Below are 26138 nucleotides of genomic sequence, written 5' to 3'. Positions count from 1 at the left end.
ACTGGTCTTTCAACTCAGTAGTGAAATAGTGTTGGACCAGACACCTCAGATTAATTGGCCCTGTTTGAGTTGACAGGTACATAGAAGGAACAAATTCTGCATTTTTTTAGATTTCTATCTATTGTTGAGAGTAGCAAGTTCCTTGCAGTAAAGGCTACATGCTACACAAAAGATCAGCTCTACGAGGAGCTTCACACTGCTATCAGCAGAATCCTCAACTAAAGACATCTTTATCTACTGGGGAAATTCAACATGATCTCAGACATCATAGTCCAGGAAAGATAAATTAGAACAGAAAAGAACCTCCTTAAGTTTTGTTGTTACCACAAGTTTTGTGCAACTAATACCTTTCAGAATGAGCCTAGACATATCCATAATCAGGGCAGTGGCAACTAAACTGCATCATCACCAAATGAGACTCTCTGAATAGTATCCTTATCACATGCAGATACCATATGATACCTGTGTACAGCACAGTAAGGATGCAACCTCAAAGCTTTTCCATTCAAAGAAAAATGAGATACCCATAATCAATGTCAGCCAGTGTCAGTTTAACATCACATGAACACTCATTCCCTGAGCACGGAAGCAAAATGAAACACATTCAAGATAACTAGAATGTCACACTCTCAACATATGGGAAGCAAGAGCTCAAAATGCTAATTAGTCTGAAGCTAAGGAACCCATCGATGTTGCTAAGCAGTGTGTCCTCATTAATTACAGGAAAGATCGAAGTGAGAAAACAGAATTACTGTGAGTCACTCAATGAAAAGTACTAAAGACTCCTAGGTGGTATACCAATGACTCCCAGTTACAAATCTGGCCAAGTATCCAGATGTCCTTCAACACAGGGAATACTGAGGGCATGTATGACTGAATCAACAAGGCAAAAGGCCCATCAGCAAAAATAAAATGACTCAAGTGAAAACTAAGATTTGATTATGACTAAGTGCAATAAGCAGTTAGAGAAAATGGTGAAACATTATTTTGAGCTGAACTCAAAGGAGAACACTTACCGAGCAGACTCGAGACATGACAGAAAGCTCTGCCGTAACATGTTGAACCCACAGTGTAACAGCACAGTTAAGCTATTATGGGGAAAGCTTCAGACACTAATGCTGCACCACCTGAACGCAATAAGCATACAAAAATGGCACTCCTCCGGCATCAGACTGAGGTTCATGCACTACAGGAGGGCAATTGTAGTAACCCCAGGATATGCGTGATGATGCCAACCCTGGAACCTTTTACAAGAACAAGAGTGACCACAGCAACTGCAATACAGTCAGTTCTGCTAAAACGAGTGTTTCTTCAACCCAATTTGGTAGTAACACAATTGAAGAATTTGGACCACTATTTGTAGAACACAAACTTTCCTTACCTATATTGGCTATAACACAATTCTGGTCCCATTAGTTTAAATGGTGCTGCTACTATGCGATTTTCTTATAATGTGGGATGCATGGGAATGGAACTATCGCAATATATCAGAACAGACTCTAATTGGTTAGTAAGGCACCTCGCTACTAAGCCTTACTTTCACTGAGGCTAACCTAACAGTGAAGGAACCCATCAGTTTTGCCAAGCAGTATTTGATCATGGGAGAAATATTTGTTTATGTTGTCTCCTGTCAGGCTGGAGGCCTTAGCTGAACATATCGATCATAAATCTCAGCGTGGTTTCAGACCAGAAGATCCATACATTACATATTTTCACTTAAGCAGCCATGAGAAATGCAGTGAAAGAGAGAGACCACTATATATTACCTTCATCCATCTCAGCAAAGCACTTGACCAAGTGAGGAGAAGGGATCTATTTAAGCCACAGGAGAAAACTCTGCACAATGAAGCTGCTCAAAGTGATCTTTTTACATAACAAGATGATAGGTCAAATCAATTATGACAGGAAATACTGCAATCCTTTCAGATTCACAGTGGATCAAATGGTTGCGTTCTGGTAGTGACAGTGGCTAGGCACACTCTAGCATATTCATTTCTTTACTGTTCTCACATATTTGCAAGTCACACAGGATGCCTACAACTAATGGAACTTTTTAGCCTTGCTCACCTGAGTTGTCTTCAGAGCACTACTGTATGCTGATAATGTCTGACAAACATTCCAAACGGAGGAACATCTAGAGCAGCAAACCATATTATGGTAGGATTTGATTATCAGATTGACAAGTGTCATGGTCCAGGATTTGTTATACCTTCATCTATCAACACTGATAGTGTGACAGTGGAGTTGACAACTATATAGTAAATTTTACTGTAGCCAGTCAGCCTAATCCCCACATCTTTGGATTGTGGGAGAAAACCTGAGCATCCGGCATAAACCGATGCAGATATGGGGAAAATATGCAAACTCCACATGGACCAAGTCACCTAAGGCTGGAATCGAACCCAGGTCCCTGGTGCCATGAGACAGCAGTGCTTACCATTTTGGCACCGTGCTGATAGATAGGGGAAAGGCTGACCAGGCTTCATCCTTACTGCCACAGATGTCCTCTCATCATCTCTTGTGGAATGAGGTCAGAACTAATATATTAAGCCCAGTGCAAACTTTGTATCTTATTATGTACAGCTTGCTTTGACGAGCAATTGTTTAGTTACAAAACTTTATAGTACAGGAGCCTACTCGACTCAACGTGTTTATATCAGCTCCTAAAAGAGCTTCCGAGCTGGTCCCATTCTCAAGCCCTATCACCGTAGCACTCTGAATTCAACACATATATATCTTGCTCTCTCTCTCAAGACCTGCTATGGAATCCACATCCACCACTCTCCCAGGCAGCACATTCCAAATCTTAACAACTCTATGTAAAGACGTGCTCCTCATCTTACTCCTGACTCAGTGTGCCATAATGGAGGTACAAGCTACAAGTTGGCACTTAAAAAAAAAGACAATTGGGAGCTGACACTCATGCAAAATATTTTGGGTTATATAACGGACTTCACATCATAAAAATGGAAATGCATGAACATGAATTCCCCAATAAACTTGCACATCTGACATTTGTGTAATGTAAAGTTGTCACAAAAAACAGCAAATTTATCATTGGAACATCACAGAAGTGTTAATGTCAAAAGATGAATTGCTCACTTTTGGCTTTGTGTTGTGCTGATATTTATACTTAAAAGTTAAAACTGAATCCATCTGACTAGCCACACAATTTTAACAAAAAAAATTTGGTGACTGTCAGTTCTTTATTCTGAAACTGCAACAGTCAGAAACTTCCCATAGCCAAAATTTATGCTTTCCATATTTCGGTAGCTCATAATGTAACTGCAACCACATGACCAATAATAGATACAACCAGGATATCAGTTTTACTACCAATTTCATTGCTCAAGATCTTACCAACGTAGTTGCATTTTTGCTGGATGCAAGATTCTCTTTCGGCTGGACCCGTTGTCGGCTCTGTGATTCCGCTCGAGATATGTAATCAGCTACAGTTACTGTCATTGAAAACAAAAAACTCTTTATATACCTCATTGTCCACATTGCTAGATGAACTGCAAGGATTAAATGTCTTTGCAAGCATCTTCTGAACACATGCCACCATTACAATTTAATCAAGCACTTCCTGTTCAGTTAAGACAGACAAACAGTTATATGCAATATTGTAATACAATGATGCAAAGTGCACTTGGGATTAAATCAATGGTTAGGCAAGACTTTAAAAAAGTAAGAGTTATTCCTTTTAAGTTTGCTACAACTATAAAACATGTTTCCTGTGAATATTTCATGTACAGAGGTCGTACTTTTGTTTATATCCAGTACCACTGTTTCCTGAACCAATGCGTTTTTATGAACTGTTGTTATTAAACTTAATTAAGGTATTTCCTGCATTTAATGAAGTGATAAATATTTGGTGATCATTGTGGTAATTTGTAAATCCCTTTGTTAGATATTTTTATTAAAACAAAAATTAATACAAAGACGATGACTCAGTTTACAACTGGATTTTTAAAAAAAATCAATTCCTAAGTACCCAATACTTTCAACATACCCAATGCACTTAAGTAGACTTATGGTTAATTGATCATTCCTCTATCCAAGAGGAACTCAAATTAACTTTTAAATAACTCAGTGAAATAACTAATATAAAATTGGATTAACAACTTAAAGATCTGAAATCATATAATATTAGAACATGGAAACATGCCACTTAACCTGTCAAGTCCTCATCATCACTTCAGTATTTAATATCCACCTTCTACTACTCTAATCTGACTTTCCTGTTCATTCTCGATAACTCATCAATAATTTCCTTTCTTGCAGCTATACGCATTCAATATTAAATAGAATTTCCACTGGTAAAATCTCAACTACATTTGAGATTTCTGGCTTCTATCCTACGTCTTCCAATACCACCTCTCCCCTATCCTGCTTCCAGTTTGTCAAAAACCCAATCTTGTTTGAATCACTTGTGGACTTGAAAACAAGTTCTAATACTGAATGAAAAAATATCAATAACAAGACAAAATTAGCCCACTTAAGTTCTCTATGTTGAGGTTAAAATAACTGTTACTAGCTCATTTCTCAACTGCAAAACTTTTACTAGTGATATTTGTATTTGATAAATACAGAAGTTCAACAAACTGAATCCTGTGGGCAAAGAAATCCTGAGCAATTTTCATAACAGATGAACATACACCAAACAAGCAATGTAACACAAATGAAAACAAACAAATTCCACCTTTTATTTCAGAATTGGCTCCACTGATATGAAGGTGGCACAATGATATCCAATATTATGAAAATTAAAAAAGTAAATTAATTTTTTTACTGTCAATGCCACGATACCACTCAACTGAACAGAAGGGATGTTCATCATTGCCATTGAAGATTTTAAATGAAGATCTGACATCACAGATGCGATTATTACTGCTTTTACCATGTAAACATCACAAGCTTAAAACATTTAAAATCTTTTTATTTCTGAACTAGCATGACTCAGACATTCCTCCAAGCAGACAATAAACTACATTGGGATAACTAACTGAAATTAGGTAATACAGCCAAGAATACAGCTCTAACTTCATCAGAACAAAAACACACCAGTATCTGCTCCAGCTTTTACATTCTCAACACTTTTTTCCCCCAGACAGAACCAGTACAAACAGTTGATACTCAGTTTTATCAAACGTTTTCTCCCTAAATACAGGTCTCAATATCACATCTGATGTTTTACCAATCATCACAGAAATATCCATAATTTCAAATGCTCTACAAGGACTGGTAAACTTTGGAGATATACTTGCAATACAAGTATTAGATTTGGGCAATGTTCTAACTGGTTGAAATCTAATGTAGGCAAGTGAAAATTACAGAGTATGGAAAGGAACAGGTAACACAAGTACTTCATAAACTTCACTGAAAAAGCAAAGGATAAAACTAAAAGATTGAAAAATTTGAGAACTTCTAGTTTTAATGCTGAACATAGCTAACCAGCATGTTGCACCCACCAAAGACAGCAGAACGTTGAACTACAAAATCAACATATAGGAAACATGCCGGATGATAAAAGCAAAGCAGTGGAAATGCTGGAAATCTGAAATAAAATACAGTTCTGGAGAAACTCAGGCAGAGCTGGAAGCAACTGTGGACAGAGAAATTGAGTTAATGGTTCAAGTCCAAAACAACTAAATTCTGAAGAGTCATGTCAGACTTGAACCATTAACTCAATTTCTCTGTCCACAGATACTGCCAGACCTGCTGAGTTTCTCCGCACTTTTTAAAAAATTTTTTTAACTTTATTTTATAGCAAGTCAGGATCAAACCATCTAATAAAGTCCAATCTCTGAGCAGGTCCAGTCTCCAAAGGCAGATGAGCAAAACACTGAAATGACTACGGCCACACAGTTCTTAGTGTCAAAAGATATGTGCGGAGGATGAAATGGGAAAACTCAGGTCTTTCATTGTAAAAACGAGGCATCAGAGACCTGATTGAGATATGCAGTTTAGTTAATAAAATGGCAACTGCAAATCCAAAATATTACTCAAAATCTAACATAAGTTAGAATAAGGGAACAAGTTCAAAGTGGCAAAAGATAAATTTATGACTGAAATCAAGAAACATGTCTGCACACAGTTATCAAAATATGGAACATATTTGTGGATATACTCCTTTAAAGAAACAAAGTACATGTTTCAGTGGGGAGGAGAGGGAAAAGAATGGTGCAGAATTAATATCCAAGTGAATAAATTTTAAAAACAAAATGTAAAATGTAATGTGTTTAGCTTGGATAAATACTAAATTGCAAGATGAAATATGAGCTGATGTGAGAGGCATTTCCATTCTTTAAATTCTTATTAACACTTTGATTATTTTGAAGAGATAATTGATCAAATATTGCAGAACTATTTAGTGGATGCTCCATTTTTCAGCATCTGTAGAGGTAAGCAATCAAAAATGAATTGGCTGACCTGAAAAAACAGGACAGATATAATATGCTTACAAGAAATTCCACCACCCCACAAACATAAGGCTTTTTGAGAGATTTTTACCAAAATACTCATTGCATCAGAATCATATTCTATGCAGCCTAGAAAATACGCAAACATTACTCTCTCCCATAATTTATTTAGAAAACTCTATTTGTGGTTGGTATTATTGCAGATGTTGAATTAAGTTCAAAGCAATTAGAAAATTTACATTCTGCTGTTGATTTATCTATAATTTTTACTTTAAACCAAATATTTCCAATCACAAGGAACTAGCAAGCATAAGAGGTACAGTTAGTAAGTTTGCAGATGACACCAAAATTGGAGGTGTAGTGGACAGCGAAGAGGGTTACCTCTGATTACAACACGATTTCGACCAATGGGCTGAGAAGTGACAGATGGAGTTTAATTCAGATAAATGGGAGGTGCTGCATTTTGGGAAAGCAAATCTTAGCAGGATTTACACACTTAATGGTAAGGTCCTAGGGAGTGCTGCTGAACAGAGACACCTTGGAATTCAGGTTCATAGCTCCTTGAAAGTGGAGTCGCAGGTAGATAGGATAGTGAAGGCGGCGTTTGGTACGCTTTCCTTTATTGGTCTGAGTATTGAGTACAGGAGTTGGGAGGTCATGTTGCGGCTGTACAGGACATTGGTTAGGCCACTGTTGGAATATTGGCGTGTAGTTCTGGGCTCCTTCCTATCGGAAAGATGTTGTGAAACTTGAAAGGGTTCAGAAAAGATTTACAAGGATGTTGCCAGGGTTGGAGGATCTGAGCTACAGGGAGAGGCTGAACAGGCAGGGGCTGTTTCCCTGGAGTGTCGGAGGCTGAGAGGTGACCTTATAGAGATTTACAAAATTATGAGGGGCATGGATAGGATAAATAGACAAAGTGTTTTCCCTGGGGTCGGGGAGTCCAGAACTAGAGGGCATAGGTTTAGGGTGAGGGGGGAAAAGATGTAAACGAGATCTCAGGGGCAACGTTTTCATGCAGAGGGTGGTATGTGTATGGAATGAGGATGTGGTGGAGGCTGGTACAATTGCCCCATTTAAAAATCATTTGGATGGGTATATGAATAGGAAGGGTTTGGAGGGATGTGGGTCGGGTGCTGGCAGGTGGGACTAGATTGGGTTGGGATAGCTGGTCAACATGGACGGGTTGGACCGAAGGGTCTGTTTCCATGCTATACATCTCTATGACTGCAAAACTGATTCAGCTTTATTAATTTATACATGCATGTGCCCTTATACAAAGTACACTCTACTTCAGTTTTTACAAAAGTTTCTATTTTCCAATGTAAAATGTTCTCAACACAGAGACTGAAAAATATGATAGACAAACTAACACTATTCCAAAAGGGAAAGGAGAAATCAAAAATGTAATCATAGCTTGCTCTTTAGGACATTATTCAACAGTAGATTAGATCATGGCACTGAAAGAGGTAGCAATAGTTTCAGTTGAGAATAAAAATGCATTTTTGTAATAAACTAGCGTTATCAAAATTTTAAATAATTCTCCCCCAAACAATTCAGCTAACACAGTATTCATTATCTATTAACTCTAAATCCCGAGATAGATAAAATTACATCTGAGAAAATGTAGACACCAAAAAGATTTGTTTTTATACTGACCAATTCTTATTAAAACTATCACAAGATATTCTATTTAAGCATAGCAGAAACATTACTTTTGATCCCTCAAGCCTGTTTTGCTTTACTCAAAGCTAATATGTTCTTCAACTGTTTACTTGCTTTTGATATACACTCCTGATACAGCCACCCAAAAAAATCTACTTCTGTTCTCAAATTTACACCTGACAGTATCATCGACATATGAAAGTCATGTTTTTATATTTGCACTACTGCAAGCATAAAATTAAAAGCAAACACTTGAGGATTGCTAAATAGCTTTCTTATCATTTCAAGATTTCACTCTGTTTCACCCCCCCCCCCATTATTCCACCTGAAGAAACAATTTATCAAACCCCTTCATCATTTTGAGAACCTCACTTATGTATTCACTTCAATTTAGATGGTCAGGGATGATTAATCATTTTTTTATTATGTCATCTGATGAATCTCTAATACAGTATAGACCCTCCAAACCAACATTTGAGGTACAAGTTCAAGAGTGCACACAGATGAAGTCTAACCAAAATACTGCACAACTGAAGTATGAATTTTTATTTGAATTCCAACAGAATGTAGTTTACCACTTTACAAGAAAAGTGGTACAAATATCCCAGGTAATTACAGGAAACTACTGGGAAAAAAAATCATCTCCATTTTGACAAGCAAGATTTTAATCAGGAAGCGAGAGAGTGGTTTTGTCAGAGGGAGGTCATGCACAACAAATTTGATTGAATTTTTTTAAGATGGTGGCCAGGTGTGTCGATAACAATAGTGCAGTTGATGTCGCCAATATGCATTTCAAGGTTCCACATGGAAGATTGATAAAGATGATAAAAGCACATGGGATCCAGGCTAACTTGACAAGTTGGATTCAAAATGTTTTTAATTATAAGAGACAGTGGGTGGGGGTAGAAGGCTGGGCACCAGTATCTTGTTGCATATCACAGGCATCAGTGCTGGATCATTTGGTATTCCTGATACAGATGATGCAGAAGTATACATATTTCTTCTGGAGTGGAGAGAGAGAATAAGTAAATTTGCAGATTACATGAAAATTTGTTTGGTTAACAATGGGAAGACACAATCTTAGAAGAGATGAATGAATTGGTCAGATGCAAGTTATCTCTAAAATGTGATGTGATGCGATTTGGAAGTAGTAACAATGAGTACTCAATGAATGACATGACACTAGGAAGCTCAGGGAAACAGAAGAATCTTGGGGAGCTTGTCCACAGCTCCCTGAAGGCTATAAGACCGGTTACATGGATAGTTAAGATAACATACGGCATACTTGCATACTTACAAGAGATTGTAGTATAAAAGATTACGGTAGGCATAGAATGGGCTCTTGTAGTGCAGAAATAGTGTCGCTACCTCTGAGCCAGGAGACCCAGATTCATGGCGGATAGTAAGCAGCTGTTCCTCCAAGTTAAAAGTTCAATAACAACGAGCATAACTTTAAGGTCAAAGCAGGATGTTTAGAAGAAATTGGAGGAAAAATATTTCTACCCAGGGCAAGGTGGGAATCTGGAATGCATTGCTTGGAGGATGGTTGAGTCAGGAAACTTCAATCTTTAAATAAGTACTTGGATGAGTACTTAAATGTTAAAATATTTAAGACTATGGGACAAGCGTTAGAAAGTGGGACTCAAATTTAGAGTTTTTTTTATTGGTGCAGACTTGATTGAATGATTCTATCGCCTCAAAATAAAACATTTATTAGTCTTTACAATTATTTTCTGTACTTGTGCAAAAGCTTTTAGATTCTGGTTTACACAGGCATTAAATTCCCATGCTGGTACATTGCCCCTAGTCTCTTGATATTAAGAAAATGTTTTATTTTGTGTTTCCCTCCAATGGCCTCCAAAGTCAAATATTCTCTCTACTGTTTTTCCAAGTCACTTCATGTACTAACATCACTCTGTAGCCTTCGGTTCTTACCTACACAGTTTAGCAAAATAGGAGGCATGTGACGGGCCATTTGACATGGAACTTTATCCAAGTTATCAATATACAGGAACAACTGCAAGTCTCAGCATCCTATATATATTTTAATAACATTTCTGAATTAGTCACATTGCCCAAGTGGCTTCTTTCCACTTTATACTTCTGTATCTTCAGTGCCAGGAGCAAACTTCGAAGTATGCATTTAACAAATAACATTCTTAAAATGTCTCAAAGTACAAACTGAAGAAAAACAATTAGTAATGAGAGACTCTTCAGCAGTATGTAGCAAGGTATGATCAGATCAAGCACATATGTTTATTTGGAAACTGAATTATGTTTAATATCTGTCCAACTTGTTTTTCTGCATTCCTGAAATTTTTCTCCCCAAATCTTTTCAATGATTCCTCATTAAAGGCTTGCATTCTTTGAAAACAGGATATTCAAAAATTAAATTGTGTTAGATTTTCAAAGCAGGTTGACCATGATAACATTATGACTAAAGCTCAATTTTCCTTATAACCCTAATTAGTTTACACCAACAGTTCTTCCTTGATTTCTTCTAATTTTTAAAAACAGAGTGAAATAAAACTGCTTGTTTCACATCACATAACCAAATTTCTATTTTAATTGCAAATTTAATCTAGCTAAACTATACACAACAGTAATGTTACATGACTCCTCAAACAATAAGCAACTGGTGACTCCTTCAAATCATATTAAAAAAGAACTAACTGCTGTGCAAGTGGAAATATGATTTGTTTGGTAATACAAAATTTGGACGGGAGTCTCTCGTGGTGCAGTGATAGTGCCGACACTCCTGAATCAAAAGACCCAGCTTCAAGTCCCACCTGCTCCAGGAGGCATGCAGTAACAACTAGGAACAGGTTGATTAGAAAAATAGGTGAAATTAAAATAAAACACAGAATTTGGGTACTGGTGAAAAGAGGAATGCTATTGAAGCTTTTCATCTTGCACTCAGTTGGACTGATGCAAAAACATGAATTTCAAAGGCAACAATTTATGCAGCATTTTTTAAAAAAATGGTGCGGATTGGTTGCCTAATGGAGTCCGATTGGTTGAGGCACTGCCATGGAGAATGCACCAAGGAGCTACTATCTGTATGTTTTTCTTTAATCCCAGCTAGGTCTAATGTAATCAGAATAGTTCTGATGATAGTTTCTCACTGACCTGACACATTAACTCATTTTCTCTCCACTGATATGGCCTCATGTAGTTCCACAATTTTCTTATATTATTGTATTTAACTCTGAAGTACGAAGTGATACATTTAAGAAAAAAAAAGGAACAGGACAGGTAAATTAATCTTAATCATAGTTATAAATGGGGTGCAGGAACAAAGGACCAGAGATCATAAAGGACAAGTTGATAACATGATGACTGTTTAAAACAAATACTGGGATCCATTGTTTTCTAAACAGAAGTTTTTAATCATGGAACTGCAATTTTGGAGTAAGCTTTACAAATTTTGTCCTCAGCTGAAATTGAATCTAATTCTGAACACTTTGGGAAGAATATCAAGGACTTGGTGATGGGAGCACAAATTTATCAAAATTGAATTAGAGGTAAAGAATACATGTGGAGACATAAAAGAAGCTGTTCTATCCTTAGAATTAGATTGTTTAGGGAAATGGTGTTTAAAAAGAGTTTTGAAAACAGTACACAAAAAAAACTTATTTCACTTAGCAAATGAGTGAACATAAGTTTAACATAATAGACAATAAGACAGATGAGAAATTTGATGTAACAAATTGTGATCTGCAGTACATTTCCTGAAAAGGATGGTAGAAGCAGATTTCGGTAACATTCTGAAGGATATTGAATATAAAATTGAAAAGGATAAGTTTCTTCTTCCCTTATAAAAATGTACTGATTCCTCTGAGATATTCAATAAGTAGCAGTACAAACTAAGAAGGATATCACAGCTAGTCCTGACCCTCTCAGAAATGCACACACGGTCAACAGCAGTTGTTATACAATATGCTCAAGATTTCAAATTTCTCTTTCCCAACCATCTAGTGCTAAAATTAACAGTAATAGTCTAGCTCCTGCCCGGGCTAGAATCAATTAAATAAAAACTGAGGACCTTTCTGGTCTGTATCATTCTGACTGGAAATCTGAGCAATCCAGAACATTGACTTTTCCTAGTATCTATAACTTTGTCTCAAAACACAAACTAAGCAAACCCACTAGTAATTACAGACTCTTTAGCAGTTTACAAGGTGAAAGGAAATCAAGCACATGAAAAGCTTATTTGGAAGTTATTATATGGAAGTATGTTTCATGGCAATTCCGAAATTCTTTTCCTCCCCAAATTTTTTCATTGATTACTAATTAAAGATGGTATTTTAATACAGACTAAACAAAAATTAACATGGGTTAGATTTTCAAAGCAGGTTGACCACTCAAGCTCAAAGGTGTTATTTAAATTTAATTAGTTAGAGAATGTGGAAAAATGACAACGTCAAAAATATCAGAACTCCAAAAACCCTAACATGCTAGTTACGACTGTTACCTGGCTGGCTGTCTCTGCTCAATGAGCTTTCAATTTGACCACGTAAACGACGCCTGCGGCTACGATTACGCCGCTGTGGTTTTCGTTCATTATCATCTGCAAATGCAAAGTGTGATGGAGGCTTTCTCTTTAATGTTTTATTTACAACAGCAATCTATGCTTGGAGTCAATTCAATTGAAATTTTAGTTGGACAATTATAATCTTTAAAATTATGAATAAATTTGATATACATACCTAAACCATTCTCATTCACTGAAGCACTGTCAGATTCTGTCATTCCATCAATCATAGTGGCATCATCATCCGTCCTACGCCTACGTGATCTCCTGCGGCGATTTGTGCTGCTGTGAGACTCACTACCATCAGTGTCTGCTGTTTGATCCGTTTCTGTGTTGTCTAGCAAACTGTAAGGATTGCTATCTGGATCTCTAAACACTGAGGAGAAAATAGAGATTCTGATGAAAACATCACGTGCTGTCATTTATCTAAACTATTCAAATTTATACAAATACTTGCAAGCAATAATTGCTACCAAAATATTAAATGCTAAATAAAACTAGACCAGGATCCTTGTCAAATAAATTACAGCAAGCTGCTGAGAGTTACTTCATTATACAGGCAGTTCTGGGATAACGCACATTTCAGTAGCGCGATTTGGCTATAACATTGCTGAAGAACTGGTGAACAGTATTTGGGAGAATGCTTCCCTCAATTAGCAAGCGCGCAATTCCAGTAGGGATCGGATCACGTGCTTCATTCTATGCATGTACGATTGCATACCGAAATCTTTGCCATTCAGCGCATGCTCCGATATTCTTGCTGTTCTGCACATATGGCAGTGTCTGCGCATGAGAGATATCAGTGCTGGTTTCGAGACATTCTGCGCACGTACAATGTCTGCGCCGTCCGCGCATGTGCATTGTCAGCTGCTGACAGAGCAGCTGTGAGAGATACTGCACAGAGAGCAGCTTTTTTTACATTTAAATGTACCATGTTAAATTTACTTTTGTTTCCTTAATAAACGTCATTTCAACTTTCATTCAGGCTGTGCTATACTTTGCGTTAGACTTTTGGGTGATGTTTGAGTGATCATGGGTGATTGTTTTTGTAGGTTTGCCCCTAACCCCAGTTTTCCCATTGGCCTCATTACTTCTTGTAAGCGAGGTTTTGCTGGAATCCAACTACAGCGTTATAGCTGTGAGCACTGTTGCCTCACAGCACCAGGGACTTGGGTTCGATTCCTGCCTTGGGTTCGATTCCTGCCTTGGGCGACTGTCTGCGTGGAGTTTGCACATTCTCCCCATGTCTGCGTGGATTTTCTCCGGATGCTCCCACAGTCCAAAGAGGTGCAGGTTGGGTGAATTGGTCAAGCTAAATTGCCCATAGTGTTTGGTGCACTAATCAGAGGGAACTACAGTTGTCAATCCTACTCTATCATCAACGACCAACTGGTACGTTGTTGGTAGTCAGCATATCCACAATAGACACCACAAAATAAATAGCATATGCTCAAGAAGAGTGTTGACAAAGTACTGGGAGAAACTGTTTCTGTTGGTAAAAGGATCTGGAGAGAAGCAGAGGACAGTAATTTAAGGCAATTAGCAAAAGTAGTAACAGGGATACTAGGAATAGGCTTTGTCCTCTGAAGGGGCAGGCTTTGGAGCGCACTGTCTAAGTGTGGTGGAGGCAAACGGACTTCTTTTGAAGGCCTCGATCAATAATTAACTGAAGAAGAAAAAAATTGATGGACTGTGTGGAAAAAAAAAGGGGTGTTAAATACATTCATATACATTGAGCTTCACTGACTAATTTACAACAAAAAGATGGTAGTGAGCAGCCATCTCAAATTGCTGCAGTCTTTGGAAGTGCAGAAATACTGCTGTTAGCTCCAAGTCAAGATGGTGTGCAACTTAGATGGCAATTTGGTGTTGCTCAGATTCATCCATTGCCCTTATGTTACTAAATAGTAGAGCTTGTGAGTTTGCAAGCTGCTGTCAAAGGAGTCTTCTTGCGTTACAGCTATACACCTTGCAACTACGATGCATCGGTGAAGGGGATGAACGTTGAATGTTATAAGTCAGGAGGGCTTGGAGCTCAGTAACAGCGCTCTGCTGAGGAAATAATACAGGGATTTTAGTTGACCTCAGCATCTGTATTAGAGAAGAGGCAAACCAACTGGTGCTACTGCCAATTGTATAGCATCTCCTGTTTGGTACCGCATGTAGAGCTAAGAATCAAATCAGGGTTGGTAAGGGGTAAGCTATGAAGTTCCACACACTTCAGGCCTGGAAGAGGGCCACTATTCGTTTTGTTAAATGTGATGAATCCAGTCAGCTGTTCTCAAAAATGCAGACAAAAGCTTTCTTCATTCAACTGCAGCAGTACATTCCCCACTTTCCTTCCTTGTACAAATCCAACACATATCTCTCCCTATTATGAAAGCACACAAAGAGGAAAAGTCTGTAAAATTCTGAGGAAAGACGGAAAAATAGACAGAAAAGAAATAGGATAGTCCTTCAAAGAACAAGCACTGCCAGCATGAACTGAAAGTCTTCTTTCTGTGCCGTAACATTGTGAGTTACAATCAAAATAGATACTCTGCCCTCAAGTACAAAATTGTGTACAAGGTATCTATTCTATTAAGACTTAAGCATGGAAACAGATCCTTTGGTCCAACTTGTCTGCACTGACCAGATATCTGAAACTGATCTATTCCCATTTGCCAACATTTGGCCCATATCCCTCTAATCCCTTCCAATTCATGTACCATCCAGATGCCTTTTAAATGTTGTAACTGTACCAGCCTCCAACCCCTCCAGCAGTTTGTTCCACACATGCACCATCTTCTTTGTGAAAAAGTTGCCCCTCAGGTCTGCTTCAAATCTATCCCCTCACTTTAAATTTATGCACTCTACTTTTGGACTCGACTATCCCAGGTAAAAGACCTTAACTATTCACCCTACTCATGCTTCTCACGATTCGATAAACTACTACAGGGTCACCCCTGAGCCGATGACACTCCAGTGGCAAAAAAAATGCCTGTTCAGCATTTCCAGAAAGTCAAACTTTCCACTCCCAGCAGCATTCTTGTAAATTCTTTTCTGAACTCTTTCAAGCCTCACAAAATCTTTCCTATAACAGGGAGACCAGAATTGAACACCAGAATTTCTGAAAGTGGCCTCACTAATGTCCCATACAGCCACTACATGATGTCCCAACTCCAATACACATTGCACTGACCAATGAAGGCAAGCGTGCCAAATGCCTTCTTCACCATCCCGTCTACCTACAACTCTACTTGCAAGGATTTATGCTCTTGCACCCCTAGGTGTCTTTGTTCAGCAACACTCACCAGGGCACTACCATTAGCTACACAAGTCCTGCTCTGATCTGCCTTACCAAAATGCAATTAAACTTCATCTGCTGTTCCTACTCCTAATGGCCCATTTGACAAGGTCCCATTGCAATCTGCATGAACCTTCTTCATTACCCACAACACCACCTATTTTGGCATCATCTGCAAACTTACTAACCGTATCTTCTACATTCACATTCAAATAATTTATATTAATAACAATAAACAGAGGAAACCGCACTGATCCTTGTGGCACACTGCTGGTCACAGGCTTCCAGTCAGAAAAACAACTGCCCACTAACATGTCTCCCACATTCAAGCTAATTTTATATCCAATTAAGTAGCTACCCCTGGATACCATGCAATCTAATCTTGCTAATTAGTCTACCATGTGGAACCTTATCAAAGCGCAAAGTCACGTTGACTATCCCTAATCAATCCTTACCTTTCTAAATGCATATAAATCCTGTCCCTAGTGATTCATTCAATCTCAGCTGACTATATGTGATATATCCTTTTAACAACTTACTCACCACTGACACAAGGCTCATCAGTCTATAGTTCCCTGCCTTGCTCTTACCACTTTCCTTAAATAATTGCGCCACATTAGCTATCCTCCAGTCTTCTGGCACGACTGTCGATGATACTGATATGTCAGCAAGGGTCCCAGCAATCTCTTCCCAAGTTTGCCATAATGCTCCAGAAAAAACTTGATCAGGTCCCAGAGATTAACTTGATGCATTATAAGACCACTAACACCTCTTCTATAATATGGACACTTTTCAAGACATCACTATTTATCTCCCTAAGTTCACTAGCTTCCATGTCCTTTTCTACAGTAAATACGGACACAAAATATTCGTTTAGTATCTCCTGTGGTTCCACACAGACAGCATCGTTGATCTTTGATGGGCTTGAGTGTCCCCCCTTTTGTCCGTTTCGTATTTGTAGAATCCCTTTGGATTCTCCTCGACCCTATTTGCCAAAGCTATCTCATGCCCTCTAAGTTGCCCTTCTGACTTACCTCGAGTAGTCCAGTGCCCTTATATTCCTCTTGGGATTCACTCGATCCCAGCTGTCTATACCTGATATATGCTTCCTCCTTTTTCTTGACCAGAGCCTCAATTTCCCTATTCACCCCTACCAGTACTGCCCTTCACACTAACAGGAAGATACTGTCTCTGGTCTCTTGCTGTCTAATTTTGAATGCCTTCCACTTTCCAACCAACTCTTTACTTATGAACAGCCTTACCCAATCGATTTTTGACAGTTCCTACCTAATATTGTCAATATTTGTCTTAATCCAATTTAGAACTTTAACTTTTAAGATCAGGTCTATCCTTTTCTGTAAATATTTTAAAACAAATGGTATTATGATTACTTTCCCCAAGGTGTTCTCCCACTGTTACCTCAGCTACCGTCCTGCTTATTTCCCAAGAGGAGGTCATGGTTTGCTCCTTCGCTAGTAGGTACATCCATATATTAATTAAAAAAAAATCTTGTACATACTCAAATTCCTCTCCATCCAAGGCCTTAACACCATGGCAGTCCCAGTCTATGCTTGGAAAGTTAAAATCCCTTACCATCACAACCCTGTCATTCTTACAGATATCCAAGATCTCCTTACATATTTGCATCTCAATTTCCTGCTGATATTTGAGAGGTGCCTGCAAAACAATTCCGTTAAGGTGATCATCCTGTTCTTATTTCATGGTTCCACCCATATGACTTCACATGTCTGGTGAAGTTATGCGATATAATTCCTTATATCTTAACAGCTGAAGACACTAATCACTTACCAAGTTTCATGTGAGGAAAATGCTCTTGCACTGCAATTGTGCAATGGTCTTACTGCAAGAGTAGCAGGGGAGAAGAAAGCACAGTGGGGGAAAAGTAAAATGAACAATAAATAGAATAAGAAAGTCTCTGCCAGACTGGTGAGACATCGCGAAAGAAAATCAAATTATCCCACCATAGAAAACTAAGTGACTAATCGGTGACTATTATCTTTTCATTCCAAATTCATTTATTTCAAATTAAGAGGTGGGTAATGAAGAATTTAAATCAGATTACTAAGATATCAGAACTGGGAGTATTAACTGAAATTAATAGCTCAAACAGGGTACCTGCCAGATTGTCAAGATGAGAGAGATGGACATCAATGAATGAAAACATATGAATAAAACTGCTTTTTCCACATTCAACATTAATCTGATTGAGCTCGATAATGACAGTTGGTTATGTGTCATCAAAAGACTATCTTCAGGCTAAAATGGGCTAAAATCATTCACAAACTTGCCTGAGCTAATGGATGAATTTCCACCTCTTGATCCCCCACGACCTCTGTTGGACTGTCCTCCACCTCGCCCTCTCCCTGTTCCAGGCCGCCTTCGACTATCACGATATGGTCTTGCATCCCGGTCATCTTCAGCAGTCTGTGACCAATCACTTAATTCATCCCTTTTTTCAGATTCAGTCTCTGAAGCATTTGATAATTCTGAATTTGTACCTGCACAAACAACAAACTATAATTGTGAACAACATAATTTGAATCTCTTTTCAGTGTTGCCCAAGCAGACAAATGCTCTATTAACAGTTTTAAAATACTGTTAGTACCTTACACCTGTGGTTTATTACAATATTGACCAGCAGAAATCAACTCAGTACTGTTCTGAGAAGCTACATAATCTTGAAAACTTTTATCATCTTTTGAGCCCAGCTCTGGTGAAAATCCAAATATTTTCATGTCTTTACCCATAATAACCACTTCTCCTTGGAATATTATAATAAACCTCCACTACGTTCTTTTAATTGCTATTTTATACTCTGACCATAACGTTTCATAAAGTTCCATCTTGTCTTATACAAAGCAAAGGCGACCATCTTGCTTTTGTATTCTAAATTACAAAATCATTTCAATTTATGTTTTTATAGAATTTGATATTTGCACTGACATATGTAATGTGTCAAAAAACACCTTTTTTTGGTGGGAGGGCAGAGGAAGGACCAAGACAGAGCAAGCTAAAGACCAAGAGAAACTGAGACAGAGACAGCTAGCGAGCCAGAGAGTGAGAGCGAGAGGCTGACCTAGTGAGAAATGATGCTAACCTCACTGTGTAACTAATCAGAGGTCCAGCTAATGCTCAGGGAACATGGATCCAAATTCTACCATGGCAACTGGTAAAATTTAAAAACAGCCAATAGACCTGAAACATAAAGCTACTCTCAGCACTGCTGCCTCACAACTCCAGGGTCCCAGGTTCAATTACGAACTCGGGTGACTTTCTGAGTGGAGTTTGCACATTCTCCCAGCGTCTGCATGGGTTTCCTCCAGGTGCTCCGGTTTCCTCCCACAGTCGAAAGATGTACAGGTCAGGTGAATTGGCCACGCTAAATTGCCCATAGCGTTAGGTGCATTAGTCAGAGGGTCAGTGTGGACTTGTTGGGCCAAAGGGCCTGTTTCCACATTGCAGGGAATCTAATTTAATTTAATCAAACAATCGATAGTTTCACTTAAGTGTCCTTCAGGAAAGAGACTCTGCCATTCCTTACCCAATCTGCCATACATGGGACTAAAAGACCATGTGTGATTGACTCTGAACCACTCTTAGACATTGTCACCACTCTTAAACTGAGTGGCTTGCCAGGCAAAGTCACACCCAGATTCCAACCAATAATTTTTTTAAAACCCTAAACTTTATTAAAAGGGCAGGAGAATTATTTGGGAATCTTCACACTAATGAGCCAAAAATAAATTGTGGGTAAAATATAGGGAAGCATTCGGAAAGATGGAAAAATAAAAATCTGAACAGGTATAAATGTATGAAGTGGAATTAGCAGGTATTCTTGAGCAGCAGATTTAATGATGGCCTTTGGAGGATTTTACAGATTTTAACAATGGAAAATTTTAGATTTCTTCTACTTAGAACTCTGCAAGATTCTTAATAACGTGCACAGGTGATTAGTGCACAAGGATGATTCAGCAATCTTTAGCGAAATAAATATGGAAGAATATCAAGGACTGTATTCAGTGCTTGCTTTGTTTGACTCTTATGGTAAAATGCTGGTTTTGAACAGTGGAATCATGTGCTTCCATTCTTTCAGTAAAGAAAATATCTGAAATACCAGATACTTTTCTTAAAGAAGTGGTTTTGTTCGGGATCGCAACAACTTTTAATAAAAAATAAGAATGATTTATCCTAGTCTGCAGATAACACTACTAGGAGGCACATAAGTTGTACAGTTGGGAATTTGAAGTTTCAATGAGACAGGCAGAATGAGTGAGTGGCTCATCGTTTTGCAGGTGTAATTCAAAATTAGAAAGTGAGAGGTCAACTGCTTCAAATTCAAGGTAGATAAAGTTGAACATGTTCTTATTTGGTATAAAAGATGAGCTGTAAAGGAGAAATAAAAAGTGCTTACAAAGAAAATGCAAGCATTAAATCATTACAAATTAGTGTACCAGTACTAAAGTAATAACTTTAAAGAAGATTGAAATAGGAGCTGAGGAAGTGACACTTTAATCTTACACAGCTGTCCTCAGAATCCACTTACATTACTGCAATTAGTTTTGGGCCCTGAACCACTGGAACAATGAATTTTAGTATAACCTTTAGCTTAGCTAGTTAGAAATTAAATCAAAAAATATCATTTGCACATTTGAAAACCTTTCAAAAGGCTGTGGATGTTGTGCCATTTGAAATTTAAAGCTAACATTAATATGCCGTCAGGTAAAAGACAAAAAAGGTCTGAAAGGTAATCAAGTACATATCAGCTAAAATCTCAATGTGAAACAGGATCAAAGCTCTGAAAGGCCAACTACTATTCCTTTATTTGAACAGTTCTGATGAATATGGAGATATTTAGCTGAAAAGACAGAATACAAATTCAAAGTGACAAGCTAAATGCAAGAGGAATCAGTGTAGCTATAGTTGAAGTACTTAAAACTTTGATCATGGCAATATATTGAGAATACCTAGGCATTAGTAGTAATATGTGAAAGGATCAACAGAACTAATTCACAGCTCAAAACATTTAATCTGTTGAGATGTTTAAAGACCCTTTGTTTATTCTGGGGAAAAGTCAAATGAACTATTATATTGACTAAGGGACAGGGAAAGTGAATAACATCACATTGAAAGCTGCCACAAACTCGAGAACCGGGAGCCATTGGTTCAAGATGAATGGATAAAGTACATAGACCATGAATTCTGTCCTCCAGTTTGATGTTCCCAGCTTCAGTAGCTTGTGGTTAAAGTTTTAATCAGAGCTACTTTTCTTTTGCTATTAACCTCTCCCCCCAGAGCAACACTTCATCTCTTATTGACACAGTTACCATTCTCATAGAGTCATAGAGATGTACAGCATGGAAACAGACTCTTCGGTCCAACTCATTCATGCCGACCAGATATTCCAACCCAATCTAGTCTCACCTGCCAGTACCCATCCCATATCCCTCCAAACCCTTCCTAGTCATCTCTCCATCCAGATGTCTTTTAAATGTTCCAACTGTACTAGCCTCCACCACTTTCTCTGGCAGCTCATTTCATACACTTACCACCCTCTGTATGAAAAGGTTGCCCCTTAGGACTCTTTTATATCTTTCCTCTCTCACCCTAAAACTGTACCGTCCAGTTCACCCTAGAGAAAAGACCTTATCCATGCCCCTCATGATTTAATAAACCTCTACAAAAGGTCACCCCTCAGCCTCCGACGCCCCAGGGAAAACAGCCCTAGCCTATTCAACCTCTCCCTATACCTCAAATCCTCCAACTCTGGCAACATCCTTGTTATCTTTTCTGAAACCTTTCAAGTTTCACAACATCTTTCCGATAAGATGGAATCCAAAATTGCATGCAATACTCCAAAAGTGGCCTAAGCAATGTCTTGTACAGCCGCAACATGACCTCATAACTCCTGTACTCAATACTCTGACCAATAAAGGAAAGCATACCAAACGCCTTCTTCACTATCCTATCTACCTGCGACTCCACTTTCAAGGAGCTATGAACCTGCACTCCAAGGTCTTTGTTCAGCAACACTCCCTAGACACCTTTAATGGGAAGGTGTGCTAAGTACTGTGAAGATTTACTTTTCCAAAATGTAGCACCTCGCTGTATCTAAATTAAACTCCATCTACCACTATTCAGCCCCATTGGCTCACATGATCAAGATCCTGTTATAATCTAAGATAACCTTCTTCGCTGTCCACTACACTTCTAATTTTGGCGTCATCTGCAAACCTACTAACTATACCTCTCAAGTTCACATCCAAATAATTTATACAAATGACGAAAAGTAGTAGACCCAACACCGATCCTTGTGGCACTCCACTGGTCACAGGCCTCCAGTCTGAAAAACAACCCTCCACCACCACCCTCTGCCTTCTATCTTTGAGCCAGTTCTGTATCCAAATGGCAAGTTCTCCCTGTATTCCGTAAGATCTAATCTTGTTAACCAGTTTTCCACAGGAACCTCGTTGAACGCCTCACTGAAGTCCATGTAGATCATGTCTACAACTCTGCCCTCATCAATCCTCTTTGTTACTACTTCAAAAAAACTCAATCAAGTTTGTGAGACATGAGTTCCCACGCACAAAGCCATGTTGACTATCCCTAATCAGTCCTTGCCTTCCCAAATATATCTACATCCTGTCCCCCAGGATTCCCTCCAACAACTTGCCCACAACAGACATCAGGCTCACCGGTCTACAGCTCCCTGGCTTGTCCTTACCAACTTTCTTAAATAGTGGCACCACCTCCAGTCTTCCGGCACCTCACCTGTGACTATCAATGATACAAATATCTCAGCAAGAGGCCCAACAATCACTTCCCTAGTTTTCCACAAAGTTCTAGGATACACCTGATCTGGTCCTGGGGATTTAACCACTTTTTTTTTGTGTATTTCAAGATATCCAGCACCTCCTGCTAGGTAATATGGACATTTGTCAAGATGTCACCTTCAATTTCCCTACATTATATATCTTCCATGTCCTTTTCCACAGTAAACATGGATTCAAAATACTTGTTTAGTGTCTCCCCCAATCTCCTGCAGCTCCACACAAAGGCTGCCTTGCCTATCTTTGAGGGGTAAAAAAATGAGGTCTGCAGATGCTAGAGATCAGAGCTGAAAATGTGTTGCTGGTTAAAGCACAGCAGGTTAGGCAGCATCCAAGGAATAGGAAATTCGACGTTTCGGGCATAAGCCCTTCATCAGGAATGAGGAGAGTGTGCCAAGCAGGCTAAGATAAAAGGTAGGGAGGAGGGACTTGGGGGAGGGGCGATGGAGATATAATAGGTGGAAGGAGGTCAAGGGAAGGGTGATAGGCTGGAGTGGGGTGGGGGTGGAGAGGTCAGGAAGAAGATTGCAGGTTAGGAGGGTGGTGCTGAGTTGAGGGAACTGACTGAGACAAGGTGGGGGGAGGGGAAATGAGGAAACTGGAGAAATCCGAGTTCATTCCTTGTGGTTGGAGGGTTCCCAGGCGGAAGATGAGGCGCTCCTCCTCCAGCCGTCGTGTTGTTATGTTCTGCCGGTGGAGGAGTCCAAGGACCTGCATGTCCTCGGTGGAGTGGGAGGAAGAGTTAAAGTGTTGAGCCACGGGGTGGTTGGGTTGGTTGGTCCGGGCGTCCCAGAGGTGTTCTCTGAAGCGTTCCGCAAGTAAGCGGCCCGTCTCCCCAATATAGAGGAGGCCACATCGGGTGCAGCGGATGCAATAGATAGTGTGTGTGGAGGTACAGGTGAACTTGTGGCAGATATGGAAGGATCCCTTGGGGCCTTGGAGGGAAGTGAGGGAGGAGGTGTGGGCGCAAGTTTTACATTTCCTGCGGTTGCAGGGTAAGGTGCCGGGAGTGGAGGTTGGGTTGGTGGGGGGGTGTGGAATGCTTCAGAGAACACCTCTGGGACGCCCGGACCAACCAACCCAACCACCCCGTGGCTCAACACTTTAACTCTCCCTCCCACTCCACCAGAGGACATGCAGGTCCTTGGACTCCTCCACCGGCAGAACATAACAACACGACGGCTGGAGGAGGAGCGCCTCATCTTCCGCCTGGGAACCCTCCAACCACAAGGAATGAACTCAGATTTCTCCAGTTTCCTCATTTCCCCTCCCCCCCCCGTGTCTCAGTCGGTTCCCTCAACTCAGCACCGCCCTCCTAACCTGCAATCTTCTGCCTGACCTCTCCGCCCCCACCCCACTCCAGCCTATCACCCTCACCTTGACCTCCTTCCACCTATCACATCTCCATCGCCCCTCCCCCAAGTCCCTCCTCCCTACCTTTTATCTTAGCCTATCTTTGAGGGGCCCTATTCTCTCCCTAGTTACCCTTTTGTCTTTAATGTATTTGTAAAAACCCTTTGGATTCTCCTTAATTGTATTTGCCAAAGCTATCTCATACTCCCTTTTTGCCCTCCTGATTCCCCTCTTAAGTATACTCTACTGCCTTTATATTTTACTGATTCACTTGATCTATCCTGTCTATACCTTACATATGCTTCCTTCTTTTTCTTATCAAGCCCTCAATTTCTTTAGTCATCCAGCATTCCCTATACCTACCAGCCTTTCCTTTCACCCTAACAGGAATATTCTGTCTCTGGATTCCCATCCTCATTTCTGAAGGTTTCCCATTTTCCAGCCGTCCCTTTACCTGCGAACATCTGCTCCCTCCCGCTGTCCACGTCAACGTTTGAAAATTCTTGCCGAATACTGTCAGAATTGGCCTTTCTCCAATTCTGAACTTCAACTTTTAGATCTAATCTATCCTTTTCCATCACTTTTAAAACTAATAGAATAAATGGTAGCTGGCCCCAAAGTGCTCCCCCACCAACACCTCAGTCACCTGCCCTGCCTTATTCCCCAAGAGTAGGTTAAGCTTTGCAACCTCTCTAGTAGGTACATCCACATACCGAATCACAAACTTTTCTTGTACATACTTAACCTCCCCTCCATTTAAACCCTTAACACTGTTACAGTTCCAGGCTATGTCTGGAAAGTTAAAATCCCCTACCATAACCACCCTATTATTCTTATAGAATGGCGATCTCCTTACAAATTTGTTTCTCAATTTTCCTCTGACTATTAGGGGGTCTATAATATAAACCCAATAAGGTGATCATCCCTTTCTTATTTCTCAGTTCCACCCAAATAACTTCCCCGAATATATTCCCAGGAATATCCTCCCTCAGTACAGCTGTAATTCTATCCCTTATCAAAAAATACTACTCCCCCTCCTCTCTTGCCTCCCTTTCTGTCCTACCTGTAGCATTTGTATTCTGGAACATTAAGCTGCCAGTCCTGTCTGCCCCGGAGCCATGTTTCCCTAATTGCTATTCCTAGTCCCATGTTCCTAAACCATGCCCGAGTTCATCTGCCTTCCCTATTAGGGCCCTTGCATTGAAATAAATGCAATTTATCAATCCTATCTTGTTCTCTTTGCCTCTGCCTGTCCTGACTGTTTGACTCACTTCTTTTTTCAAACATATCAGTCTCAGATTGATCGCTTTCCTCACTACCTCCCTGGGTCCCATGCCCCTACCTTACTACTTCTAATCCTCCCGAGTAGCTCTAGTAAATCTCCCTGGCAGTATATTGGCCCGCTTCAAATTTAGATGCAATCGTCCTTCTTGTCCTGGTCACCTCTGCCTCAGAAAAGATTCCAATGATCCAAAAATGTGAATCCTTCGCCTATATATCAGCTCCTCAGCCATGCATTCATCTGCTCTATCCTCCTATTTCTACCCTCACTAGCTCATAGCACTGGCAGTAATCCAGATATTACTACTCTCGAGGGCCCCCTTTTTAAATTCCTGCCTAACTCTGTACCCTCCCTTCAGAACCTCAACCTTTTCCCTTCCTATGACATTGTACACATTGAAGCCAATGACATCTGGCTAGGTCCTTTCCCCCTTCAGAACATTCTGCACCCTCTCTGAGATATCCTTGATCCTGCCACAATGGAGGGAACACACCATTATGATCTTTCGCTGCTGGCAACAGAAACGTCTGGCTCTGCCTCAGACCAGGGAGTCCCCTAACACAATCCATCTCTTTGAACCCAGCGTACCCCACATTAGAGCCAGTGTCAATACCAGAAACTTGGCTGTTCGTGCTACATTCCCCAGAAAATCCATCACCCCCTATACTTTCCAAAAGTTGTTTGAAATGTGGACAGCCATAGAAGACTCTTGCACCACCCGCCTACCTCTCTCACCTTTTCTAGAGAG

General features: G+C 39.7%; 1 protein-coding gene across 3 annotated transcripts in view; it reads right to left on the bottom strand.

Moving 5' to 3' along the window:
• The window catches only part of fxr1 (FMR1 autosomal homolog 1), a 108645-nt gene that overhangs the window by 5738 nt on the left and 76769 nt on the right, over window positions 1–26138 (bottom strand). For 2 of the 3 annotated variants that reach the window (XM_060834734.1, XM_060834735.1), the window contains exons 13-16: window positions 18217–18426; window positions 12797–12997; window positions 12562–12657; window positions 3361–3458 (exon numbers count right to left, since the gene is read on the bottom strand). In XM_060834734.1, coding sequence (XP_060690717.1) covers window positions 3361–3458; window positions 12562–12657; window positions 12797–12997; window positions 18217–18426 — 605 coding nt within the window. The remainder of the gene's footprint in view (window positions 1–3360; window positions 3459–12561; window positions 12658–12796; window positions 12998–18216; window positions 18427–26138) is intronic. The other variant, XM_060834736.1, reaches the window with a different exon arrangement.

The sequence above is a fragment of the Hemiscyllium ocellatum genome, chromosome 13, assembly GCF_020745735.1.
Source record: "Hemiscyllium ocellatum isolate sHemOce1 chromosome 13, sHemOce1.pat.X.cur, whole genome shotgun sequence".
In the NCBI taxonomy this organism is placed as follows: Eukaryota; Metazoa; Chordata; class Chondrichthyes; order Orectolobiformes; family Hemiscylliidae; genus Hemiscyllium; species Hemiscyllium ocellatum.
This window is presented reverse-complemented; position numbering and strand designations above follow the sequence as displayed.